This window comes from Montipora capricornis, chromosome 1 (assembly GCF_036669925.1).
Source record: "Montipora capricornis isolate CH-2021 chromosome 1, ASM3666992v2, whole genome shotgun sequence".
Classification (NCBI taxonomy): Eukaryota; Metazoa; Cnidaria; class Anthozoa; order Scleractinia; family Acroporidae; genus Montipora; species Montipora capricornis.
Genome location: NC_090883.1, coordinates 14,435,306 through 14,447,805, shown reverse-complemented (window position 1 = coordinate 14,447,805; position 12,500 = coordinate 14,435,306). Strand labels below are relative to the sequence as shown.

At 40.9% G+C, this 12,500-nt stretch overlaps 1 protein-coding gene across 1 annotated transcript in view; it reads right to left on the bottom strand.

Moving 5' to 3' along the window:
* LOC138058427 (cytoplasmic dynein 2 intermediate chain 1-like) overlaps positions 1-12,500 on the bottom strand; it is a 111,190-nt gene that overhangs the window by 81,187 nt on the left and 17,503 nt on the right. The window contains exons 6-10 of the mRNA XM_068904287.1: positions 2,250-2,292; positions 2,085-2,162; positions 1,821-1,871; positions 946-1,074; positions 1-55 (exon numbers count right to left, since the gene is read on the bottom strand). The exon at positions 1-55 is cut by the window's left edge and continues 32 nt beyond it. Of these exons, the coding sequence (XP_068760388.1) occupies positions 1-55; positions 946-1,074; positions 1,821-1,871; positions 2,085-2,162; positions 2,250-2,292 (356 nt within the window). The remainder of the gene's footprint in view (positions 56-945; positions 1,075-1,820; positions 1,872-2,084; positions 2,163-2,249; positions 2,293-12,500) is intronic.

Here is a 12,500-nt window from a genome sequence, read left to right as displayed (position 1 = left end):
CTGCATCTCCACCCTCTTCATTATCATCATCATCTTCAAAGTCTTCATCATAATCCTGGGTTAACATTTCAAATAATTTATATGGCATAAATTATAATACTAACAATAATAATTTCATTAAGAATAATTGAGATATTTAATCAATATGAACTTTATTTATGTGTCAAATGTACCAAGTCATGTATTTAGCACTGGGGCACTTACTAGGGTCACACGGTACAGAAATCAAATCAACACATCAAATTGTAGGTTGGTTTTTGAGGATAGGGGAGTACCTGGAGCAAAACCCCTTGGAGCAGAGTAAGAGAACCAACAAACCCATCCTACATGTAATGCCAAGTCTGGGAGTCAAACCTGGGCCACAATGTTGGAAGGCAGGAGCTGACTCACCACAAGATCAACCTTGTTTCCCCCTACAACATTTAGTATGACATAAATAAGATGGGTAAGGGCAAGCCTTGGCTGTAACCTGAAAAGTGGATGAATACCCTCATACCAGAATTTGGGGTGGCAACATTTGCAAGTACAAATGTACAAGTGAACCTGTGTCCAAGGGTACATACCACAAGTTATTCAACATTGCACTCTTTGGTCTTAGCTGGCAAACTCACTTCCAGGAAGGTCATTCTAGTTAATTAATACGAATTCCTATAATATAAATATTATTGCTGTAATGATAAAAATTATGAGAAGCTAGGAATGAAAACAAAGTTGTTACTGAGTGCCAGGCTTCAGATGGACAGAGGAAGTAAACAGTGATTCAGTCATTTGCAAGACTCAACAGTTGACTAAGAAAGACTCAAAGCTCCACAACTTTAAGCACAAGTCATACCCTTTGTCTGCTTGTTCAGGCAAAGATTTCCTAACAGTACCGAACAGCTTGACACAACTGATACTTACAAAGTTCAACAAACATCACTTGATATTGAACGTTCTTCGTCTCACCTCAAAGTCATCATCATCATAGTGGTATCCATCATTTTCCTCATCATGGACTTCTTCTGCTGTACCTACTGATGGCATCCTTTGTAATGATATCTTTCTATTCAGCTCAACATCCTCATCGATAACATCCTTTGGATAAACAAACAATGAATAGATAATCATACTAGTAGAACTATTATTGCACTGATAATAGTTAAACATTATATCATGGTATGCACTTTGGGTTTAGCTGCCATCAAATGTGATAAAAAAAATTCAAACTTCAAAAATTGAATTTCAGTGAAGAATAAATTAAATTCAGTTCAGTTTATTTAGGCACAATACATTACGAAGTACAACATAAAAAGAAATTATCACTTGGCAAGGGAGCCCAGAACAAACCATAGGGCTTATTTAACTGAAGTTGGTATCTTTCTAGCAAGAGAGGGCCCCAGGTTAGTAAAGAAATTACAAAACTAGTTTGCAATTAAGCACGGATCAGAAATATCTTGGTTATTGGAATCCACAAAGGTAAAGGGTAATAATATTTGTTAGGATGCTTAGTTCCATTAATAATTTGGTTCAAACTGATTGAGATCAAACCAAAAATGCAATTCACACAAACTTAATTAAGGGAAAAGAGCAGGTGCATTTGAAAACAAGTATGGTATTTGTGAGTGACTTTGGCTTGTTGGATACAGGAGTTGTTTCCAAGCTGGAATGTTTCTTTCATATCATTTTAGCTGTAACATGACAGTAACCATGTTTTTCACTGCTGCATAAAAACTTTTACACCTGGAACATTTTAAGCATCTTTAGGTGTTAATGGTTCCCTAATTGTACAAAATAGCTTTTCAGTACACACAAAGTAACAGTTTTGGCAATCTACGACTTACTGCTTCTTCCAAAGTATCTGATCTAAATTTCAAATGCTCTCTTCTGAAGTCCTGTCAAGAGTGGTACAAATACAGAAGAATTTATTACAGATCACCACTTTAATCACTTATAGAGGGAATGCGGACAAAGATTTAGTATGTTGAACTAAAAACTTGTCTCATATACCACAGCAGTCCTTACATGACATGGTGCTGGGAATGCATTGTATTGGTTCCACAAGGAAAAAAGAAACTAAATTAATTTAAATGTGACAGTACAAGTACCTCTTCTTGTTTAAGGGATGCCATCAATTCCTTTTCCCTCCTTTTTATTTTGTCTCCTTTTTCTTTCTCGCCATGTCTCTAGTACATGTATAACAAAAAGATATTAATAAAAAGATTGTGTTTTATTACAGTGTAGTAAACCCATTTGTTGCAGTTTCCACAAACCTCACTTCGTTCCTTTCTTCTGTCGATATCGTCCCTTTGTTCTCTGCCAAACAAAGAGAAATTTTTATGACTTTACTACAGAAATGAAATGTATTACTTTTACATAAGTGGAGCTGTTATTGTTAGGGATGGGGGCCGGGGATTTTCCCCACCTCCTGGGTGTCTCATACTGATGTCACCTACTTCCAGAGTGACAAATAAAGAAACACTATAAAGTCGCTGCCTTTGCCCACCTACTTTTCTAGTTCCCCTGACTATTTGAAAAGTTATTGACAGCCCTGCAGAAGAGATGACAAAACAGAAACATAAGGCTGGTTCACACGATTGACGCAAATTGAGGCAGGCCCAACTGCAAGCAAATACATGTGTGAACTACCATAATGCAAATGCAAGTGCAAGCACCAATGCATTTGCATTTCTTACGTGTGAACCAGTATAACGCAACACAAACACAAGCTGAAAAATACTGGTTCCACACCTCTATGGTTGACTTCATCCACAATCTTGGGATACTCAATTGCGCGTGCATATTTAAATGTGCTTGCATTTGCCTTCGACGTGGAAACTTCCTTGCGCTTGCATTTTGTGTTTGCATCACTTGTGTGAACCAGCCTACATGTACACATATATGCATGCAATTGCAGTAAGGTTACAGATAACAAGGCTCAGCTAACATTGCCACAAATACATGTGCATTGAATGATAGATTCTGACCCAAAGAAATGAAACTTGAAAATCGATATTCCACAGGATGATCCTCGATACAATGCGTACATTTAATTGATCAAAACATTTTTGCAAGCTTTTACATTTTACTGTACAACTGAAGCCTGATTTTGCAGTATTTTCTAAAATCTATAATTGTTCAAAGCAACATCCAAAAAAGCTGTTTGAATTGGTTAAACCCGATGGTGTTTAAAATGAGTTTGAATTTTGCACCCTTCCTAAGTAACTTGTCAACTTTATTGTCAAACTTCACTCGTGAATTTGTGCGGTCTGGAATCCTTATGAGATATAAGGTGAGATTGCTGTCATCATTTTGTTAGCTAACACGACTTTGGGCTTGATGCCCAATGAGTTTGCCAAGCAGATAGGTCTCTGATGAGTCCCTTGGTCGGGATGAAACAAGCTTCGTAAGAATAACCACGAAAAATGTATTTTTACAAGTAACTGTCAACTTTATTGTCAACTTCCCTGAATTTCAAGGGTTTTTTTTTATTTCTTGCTGGACTGGGCCAAATGATGCACGCATCACAACAGGTTTGACCCAGTCCCTAGCTAACCACAGTTATCAGTCAGAATGCGTTATAAATATTGGAAAAATTAGGTATGTAATACATATACATGTACATGTGTCTACTGCAAAATCTTATAGAAAGACAACTAATGAAAGCACTGTTAGCTTAACCCACTGACTCCTAGGAGTGGAACTTCATAGATTTTACTCTAATGCCAGACAATTCTACTTGTCAATGAAGGTGGTCCACAGCAGTTCAGGCACACACTGACACCTCAACCCGACGAAACCACCCGCGCAACCCCAAATTTGCCTTAACCGTCTGAAACCACCTATGAGAAATGGACACTGAAGTTGCTCCTTCTTCTCCTTTTGGAATTAAGAGAGTAATGACAAAAAATAGGTTTGAGGAATTAAGTTGTTGTTTACACTTTAATGATTCAACTAAGCACCCTGCTAGGGGTAATAGAGATTTCAATCAATTGTACAAAGTTAGAATGTTTTTGATCACATTCTCGGTAAATGCCAGAAGAATTTCATGCAAAGGAAAGATCTTACTGTAGATACAGGTATGATAGGTTTTCGAGGGAGGTTGTCTTTCAGGAAGTACATGCTGGTTAAGCCTTCTAAGTACTGCATTAAAGTTTGGATGGCTGCCGATTCTAGCAATGGCTACATTTTAAATTCTGATGTTTACTTCAGTAAAGAACAGAACCAGCAGCCAAGAATTCATGGCTTTAGGCTATGACGTGGTGACCAGTATGGTTACGCCTTTCATGAATAAGAACCACCACGGAATTTTTTTCTTTTCTTGGGGAAAAAAAGCTGGAAAAACTACCACTTTTCTCTGTGGTACAAAATTACGTATATCGCAGGATATCTGTTGAGTATGCACGGTGAATATTGAGCGTGCTATGACCATATTTGTACATGAAGTAGACCATTCTTCACTTAATTAAATGGTACAGGTATCTGTTTTGGTTTGCAATTGATGTTTCAATGTGTAATTCTTTTATCCTGTTCAATCACAGTAAGACTGTAAGGTAGAGTGAGGGCAGGCTTAAGTAAAACAGTTAAATTTTGGGATGAATCTGGCCAAGCAGTTGATGGGGGAATTTTCTACTTCCTCTGCAGCTGCAGGCATTCCGCCAAGCGGTGTAAGATTGAGCATTTGTCGCTAGAGCCAGAAAATGTTGGAAAACATTTTAGCATTAAAATTAAAGGTAGAAAGAAAGTTTTTGTCTATTGTAGGAAGATAGGTAGAAAGAGAAGTTCAGGACCAGTTTTCACAGTGCCTGCAGTGTAATGTAGTCCTTTGTCAGAAATGTTTTAATGCTTTCCTTAGAACTTGAATTGATATTGCACTTGAACTTTTCTTTATTCCCTCAGTAATTTCCAACCAAGAAAGTGCCCAACAAGAGAATAAAATGATCGGACAGTGAAGAGATGAGTATAATGAAATATTAACTCTTGTTTGGGCCTTTTTCCTTTCTTGATTGGCTGGTTGATTGGTCCCAAATTCTGCAGGGAATCTTTACATGGCTCAAATTTCATTTTTATTGTGACCTGTTCTCTTTAAATTTTTGTGTCATTATTGATAATTTTGAGTTTTTCTTATTTGGCAATTTATATACCTGTTTTGCTCTTGATTGGCAGATTTCCAAAGTTTTGTTGACAATTTTACTAATTCATTACATGTTTGGGGAGCCAATCAGTGCATGTGTCTGGTGCGTGGTTTTTCTTTGAATGTGATTTCCGTAGCACGTGACCCACTGTCTGCAATGCGGGCAGTTTGTTTATTAGTTTTCCCCTTCTCCCGCACACCTGGTCCTTTTATATCCTGAAACATCCCAACCTGAAAGAAAACTTGAATGGATATTGTGTAGGATCTAGTTTGTACTTATTGCAGGCCTACGGAATTGCCCATAATAATCTCGGACAGTTTTTCTTTCCATGTGCTTTTGAAAGCTGGAAAATTTTATTTGTGGAGGTTGTTTTGCAAATTTCTCTTGTGAGCTGGTTTATATCTTGGGAAATCTCCTACTGTATGAGGTATCTATCATTTTTGCATTTATTTGCTTTCATTTATTTCAAACTATTTCGTTCAGTAACATTTCAGTCATCGCTATTTTTGTTTTTGCTTTAGAACCGTACGCTTTGTTATTGTTTGTTTCTGGTTTCCTGCGTGTGTATCTCATCAGTTGGAATTAAAATCCTATGAGCTAAACTGGAGCTTCATAAAATTATAAAGTTCTCATACATCAAGATGACAACAAAGGGAAAGATTAAAGGGAAGAAATCATCAACAAAATCGAAGAAAGCAAAGAAATTAATGCAGATACCAAAAAGCAATTTGAAGACTTAAAGGATGAGATCACGGTGACCGAAGGAGTGCTTCAAAATCTTGTTTATTCTGAAGATGGGGCCAGAAAAGAGAATGTATGTGTGTCTGTTAGTCCACAAAACTATATTCCTGACAACAATAACGGTAAGAAGTTGTTATTAGCCGAAAATTCAAGTGGTACTTCACTTCGACTGGCGGCTTCAGATGTTGAGCCTCCTATATTACGACAAACTTCAAGTTTTTCTCTTCTCTTTAGGTGGGGTCTCTCCTGCTCAGGAACCTTATGGTGGACAGTTAACTCCACTGGCACCGACATTTGTGCCGCAAAATTTATACTCTAATACGTTTTCAAGCGACCCTAATTCTAGCGTCTGCACTTTACACGGGTCTGTGGACAGTGAAATAAGCTTACATTACCAGACGTCAGTTAGTAGGGAGGAAGATTCAGCCCTGCAAAATAAACCTAGCACTGCTGAGTTGGAATGGTCCAAGCAATTACACACCTTAGAGGAGGAAGAACTGGCTGAAAGGGTGGCACTGTATAAACGTATGAGGGAGGTTAGGAAGAAGTTGGAAATAGAAAATAATGAATCATGCCATCCAGGAATGTGAAATTATGTACAAAAAACAGGAAATAAAACGCCAACAGGAGGAGTTACAATGTCTAGAGGAAAGGCTTTCAAGGAGAGAAAGGGGTTGTAGAGAGAATGAAACACTAAGGGATCCTTTACCCAGCATGCATCAGAGCAGAACAAGCGATCAACCACCAATCTCAAGCATTGTTCAGCAGATAAGTAACCCATTTGTAAGTCAAGAGAACACTATGGATAGAGTGGGCAGTAGCCATTTGATGCCACGGAGAGAATGCAAAGAACCGAAACAAACAGAATCAAGATCACAACAGAGCCCTTTGCCCAGTATACACCATAACGAGAAAAGTAGCCAGTCAGCGGATCCGAGAAGTGCCCTGCAATTACACAGCCTGTTCGAAAGACAGCAAAACAATATGGATAAAATGGTGTGTGGTCTTTGTATGCCTCAGAGAGAATACATGAGCCTTAGTGGCGAACCCCATACCTTTCCTCTGTTTATGAGGAACTTTGAGATAAAATGTGGAAAGCAAGGTGGAAAATGATGCTGATCGCCCAAGCTACCTTGTTCATCATTGCAGAGGTGAAGTATGACAAGCCATTCAACATTGTATTATAATGCCCCCTGAAGAAGGTAACAAGCGCATGTAGTGACTCCAGCATTTCTAGAAAGGGTGGGCCTCCAATCCGAAATCCTGATCCAGAGATCTTGCCTCAGCTTGCTCGTGATGTGGAAACATGTCTCCTCTGGTCTACCCAGCTAGGGCACACTAGCAATCTTAACTTAATGGATACTCTAGGGAAGATGGTTGCCCACCTCCCTCTCCACCTCAGAGCAAAATAGACAGAGAAAGCCAATCAGCTCTATGAAGCTCACACAACACCAACATTCCAACACCTCACAGCATTTGTACAAAGCCATGCTGCTGTTGACAACACCTACTTTGGTCACATTGTCAACTCAAAGCAGGAGGCCCCAAGAGGTTACAAATCTTCATCCAAGAGCAACGTTAGCTTCTCCAACAAAAGCATGATCTTGGCCATGCTTGGCGATAAATCCAGGAAAAGTGGCCATCGAGGCAGGGAGAGGAAACTCTTTAAATGTGTCCTATGTTCAAGCAGCCACCATCTCGAGCACTGCCATAAGTTCAGAGAATTGACACTCCGCCAGCGACAAAGCCTGGTGTGTAGTTTGTAGAAATGTCGTGTTGCAAGGGTGTGTGGGGTTGATTGGGGGTTGCCAAAGGAGGCATCATCCCGTGTTGCATTCATCGAATTCAGTTCACGAATTAGTGAACAGTGCAGAACTTGGCCCAAAGTCCAGCCCCCAAGTCCACACTGCCTCTGGAGCGCCTTCTCAGAAAGATGCTATCAGTGTTAGTGCAACAAGTAATGTGGCTTCAAGGACCAGCTTTGGTCATATTGGCCTTCAAGTATAGTTCCTGTAAAAGTCAGCACGCCATATAGCAATCATATCAACGAGCTGTATGCCTTTCTGGACAGTGGTTCAAACACCACCATGTGCCTGAGTAGTTTGGCTTGACAGCTTGGTGTAGAATGTACACCTATAGTCTAAGGAACTCAATGCAAAGAAGGTCTGCAATTATGCCTTGATGTTGTTGGTGTTGCTACTGGAAAGGGACTTCGCTTAGAGAGGGTTTGGACAACTGAAACCTTACCAGTTACTGAGAGAAGCATCCCAACAAGCAAAGATGTGGAGGAATAGCCACATCTCAAGAACATTGATATAGCAGATCTTGTGGACAAAAAAGTAACTATACTGACTGGCAGCGATGTGCCGGAAGCTTTGTGCCCCTTGAGGTACATATCGGGAAAATACGACAGCCACATGCAGTATGAACATTGTTGGGGTGGACTGTTATGGGACCACTGGAAGGAAGGAGGAATGAGAGTGCCAAAGGTAATTTCATCCATGCTGACCAATTGTTGGGCTGTGCTGAATCTGTGAAGGGCCTGGATCCCATACAGCATCAGCTAGAACGCCTTTACACTGCAGATTTCACTGAAAGTACAGCTGATTTGAAAGAGGATCGTCGAGCCAAGTCCATTATGGACAGTTCTGTGAAAATGGTCAGAGGTCATTGAGATTGCACTCCCCTGGAAGTGTGAGACCCCTTCCTTACAGGACAACAAGATCATGGCATGAAGAAGACTACCGTCATTGAAAAAATGGCTGAAGAGGGACCCTATGCTCCTTGCAAAATACAAGGAAACTATGGAAGACTCCCTCACAAACGGTCACACAAGGAGGATTACCACCAAAGATCCATGCTCTAAAGATGATGCACGTGTTTGACAGCACAGCAAAGTTTCGCAACACTTCTTTAAACGATCAGCTTCTCCGGGGCCCAGACTTCACAAATTCATTAGTGCGAGTGCTCTTGAGGTTCTGTGAAGAAAGAGTTCCGACATTGAGAAGATGTTCCATCAGGTTAGGGTAAAACCAGAAGACTGTGAGGCAATGTGATTCCTGTGGTGGCCAGGAGGGAACACTGATCAGGATACAGTTGATCACAAAATATTTGTTCATCTCTTCGGAGCGACTTCATTACCAAGTTGTTGCTCATATGCACTCACAAAGACAGCTGAGGATAACCAAGGATACTTCAGTGAGAAAGCTATAGAGACTGTCCACAACAATTTTTATGTGGACAATTGCCACAACCAAGGAAGCAGTCAACTTGTTGGTGAACTCCCCAAGTTACTGGCTCATGGTGGCTTCCGACTGACCAAGTGGGTCTCCAATGATAAGAGCATCATGTATCATGTACCTACCAGTGAACGAGCATCCACAGTGAACCTTGACTTAGAAAGGCCACCACAAGAGAGAGCATTGGGAGTCTTATCAAATGCTGCTTCATTCTATGACCCCCTCGGCTTGGTGCACCTATGGTATTACCAGCTAAAAGTATTCTTCAGGATCCTCGTCACCTTGGCCATGGCTGGGATGAATATCTCCCTGGACAGGTCCTAAAATCATGGAAAGCGTCGTTTTTATGATTTATTAATGTTGGGGATTGTATTCACTGTAGTCTAGCCATGGGGAAGGCTGGAGTAGGCTCACTTTAAACAAACACAGTACCAAGGCTAGCACTGGCTGCAACCACTTCGGCTGTGAAGGTTAACAAGCAACTTTGCAGAGAACTGCAGTTATCCATCTACAAGCTTGTCCTGTGGACAGATGCCACCACTGTGCTTCGATACTTGACAAACACTGCAAGGTTTCAGGCGTTTGTAACCAATAGCCGTTGATCCATGATTCTACAATGCTATCCCAATGGAGGCATGTATTGACTGACTTAAATCCTGCTGATCTTGCATCCAGAGATGTCCACGAATTGGAAACAGACCAGGCGGCAACAGATACTGTTTTGGTTCAGAAGACCTCAGTTTCTATGGGAGGAAGAAAACAAGTGGCCAGAGCAACCAACTGATTTATCTGAGGTGGAGGAAACTGATGCAGAAGTGAAGAAAGTAAATGCACGGGTTGGCGCCACAGTTATCTCTGATAGTGATCTCCCGGCATCCCTTAATTGTCTTATCAGCTGACCTTCATCCTGGTACCAGTTGCAGAAGTCTGTAGCATGGTTGTTAAGGTTTAAGAAGAACTTCCTGCTTCGGTTTGGGAAGTCTCGCCAAGGCCGACCTTAGTTGGTCACCGGCCCATTGAAGTTCACTGAGAATGTTGATGCATCGGAAGAAATTGTAAGGCTTGTACAAAGGGATTCTCATTCGCTAGATCCATTCAGTAGCAAGAGCGCAAGCCGGTTGGCCAAGTTGAATCCTGTTGTAGACAAAGGTATTGTTAGGGTTGGTGGTCATTTGGGACAATGCACCTTTGGGAAGTGAGCTGAAGCACCTGTGATCCTGCCTTCAGACCATCATGTAACAAGATTTATATTCCGCTACCTGCATGAATCAAACGGCCACTCCAGGACTGATCAAACCTTGGCTTCTGTCTGCCAACATTACTGTATCATCATAGGGCCAAGCAGAGCAAAGCGTGTTGTAAGTGGGTGCATTCCATGCCGTCGTCGAAACCAAAGCCCAGGTACCCAGATCATGGCCCCGCTCCCTGCAGCTCGGGTGACTCCAGAGCTGCCACCATTCAAATCTGTTGGTATAGATCATTTTGGCTCCCTGAAGGTCAAATGGGGACGAGGAACTGCAAAGCACTATGGGTGCATTTTTACTTGCCCGGCAATCAGTGTAATACACATTGAGATTTCTCACGACCTCACAACAGATTCTTTTATTCAAGCAGTGTGCTGATTTGTAAGCAGACAAGGCCCCTCAAGAGAGCTATTTACTGGTAGTGCATGATAATAGAATCAACTTCAAGGGTGATGAAGCTGAGGTTAAACAAGCCTTGCTGGCCTGGAACCAACAAAGACTCAGGGACCAAATGGGGGCGAAAGGCATTAAATGGAACTCCAAAAAGCGCCAGTTATACAGGTGGCATAAGGGAGCACATGATCAGATCGGTAAGAAAGCACTTGCATGCTCTTGTTGGGAATAGTTTGGTTGATGGTGAGACTTGACTCAATGTTAGTAGCAAAACCGAGAAGATAGTAAACGATTGCCCGCTCACATGAAGATCCTTCGGTTCTAACGCCCAACACTTTACTTCTATGCTACAGGAACCCATGCAGCCGTGCAGGCGATCTACCAGTGGTGCATAATCCTACGCCCAGTGAATGGTGGAAGCAAGCTCAAGCTATGGCTGATATGTTTTGGGCTAGATGGATCAAGGAGTACATTTCCACACTTCAAGAGAGGCAGAAGTGGCTCTAACCGAAATGCAATTTAGCAGTGGAAGAAAGTTCACCATGAGGCCGTTGGCTGCTTGGTTTGGTTGAAGAAGTCTTCCCAGATGCAAAGGGAAATGTTCGATGGGTTGATGTGCGTACAGCTCATGCAAAGCGCCTTCAGCGGGATGTGAGGAAACTATGTCTTTCAGAAGGGGACCTTACGGATCCCGAAGCTATTCAAGAGTAACTGATTAAAATAATTAAACTGTCCGTCAAGGGAGCAATGTTCATGCATGTCTAAAAGACAGTGTCAGTAAATTTGATATACTGTTAAATCACCTCAAAACCCCTTTGGCGATTACTTTGTTTTCTACATGTATTTGGCATACGGGCCAAATGTATGACATTGACCATTATACACTGACTAATGTTAGCCAAAGGTTGCTCAACATACTAGAACCTTTGTTTATTTAAAGACAACTACAGTCTCAGACATAATTGTTGGGACACTTCTGCCTCCCTCTTTCCCTCTCAATGTTGGTGTGAAAGATTTGGTGACTGAACTGCGATAAACAACATTGAGAGGGGTAGGGAATGCATGAGAAGGGAATTGGGGATGTTGGCATGAAGTGTCCCAACTATTTATGTCTCAGACTGTCCTGGAGAAGGAATGTAAAAAATTTGCATAGGTGTTATCAGATTATGACATAGAACTGTGCTGGGTCACAAGTGAGGCAGTAAATACACAGTGTATAGGGCTCGTTGTGACTTTCTAAGTTTGGGAATGTTCTATTTACAATTAAGGGGAGTAATTAAGCAGTGTTTATTTTGGAATATTATTGTCTTTTTTTGTATATAAAGAAACTCTTAATGTTAACAATATCCACTTCACAAAACTGTATTTAGCGCAAGCCTTAAAATATTGCATAAACGAGAGAAACAGGTCACTGAGCAACAAATTACCAGAGAATCCTGCGTTCAAGACCCGAGTTATCAACACCTTTTATTCCGTACCAATCCAGACGTACTGTTAATAAGCTCATAACATCCATGCCTATGCGTATTTTACAACTAATTGCTGTAAAGGGGGGTCGCATAAAACACTAAATGTTCAATTAATCAACAACCTGAACAATATTTGACCATTGCTGTACTGAAATACACCTTTTTCTGGGAAGGAGAACTATTTACATTAAGGACCAAAATAAAACTGTCTTTCTCATAGGTGCTTGCAATACACAATGCGTGCACAGAACGTCTTAAACTTGGCATAATTAACATTCATGATATTCAATTAAGTTAAAGCAC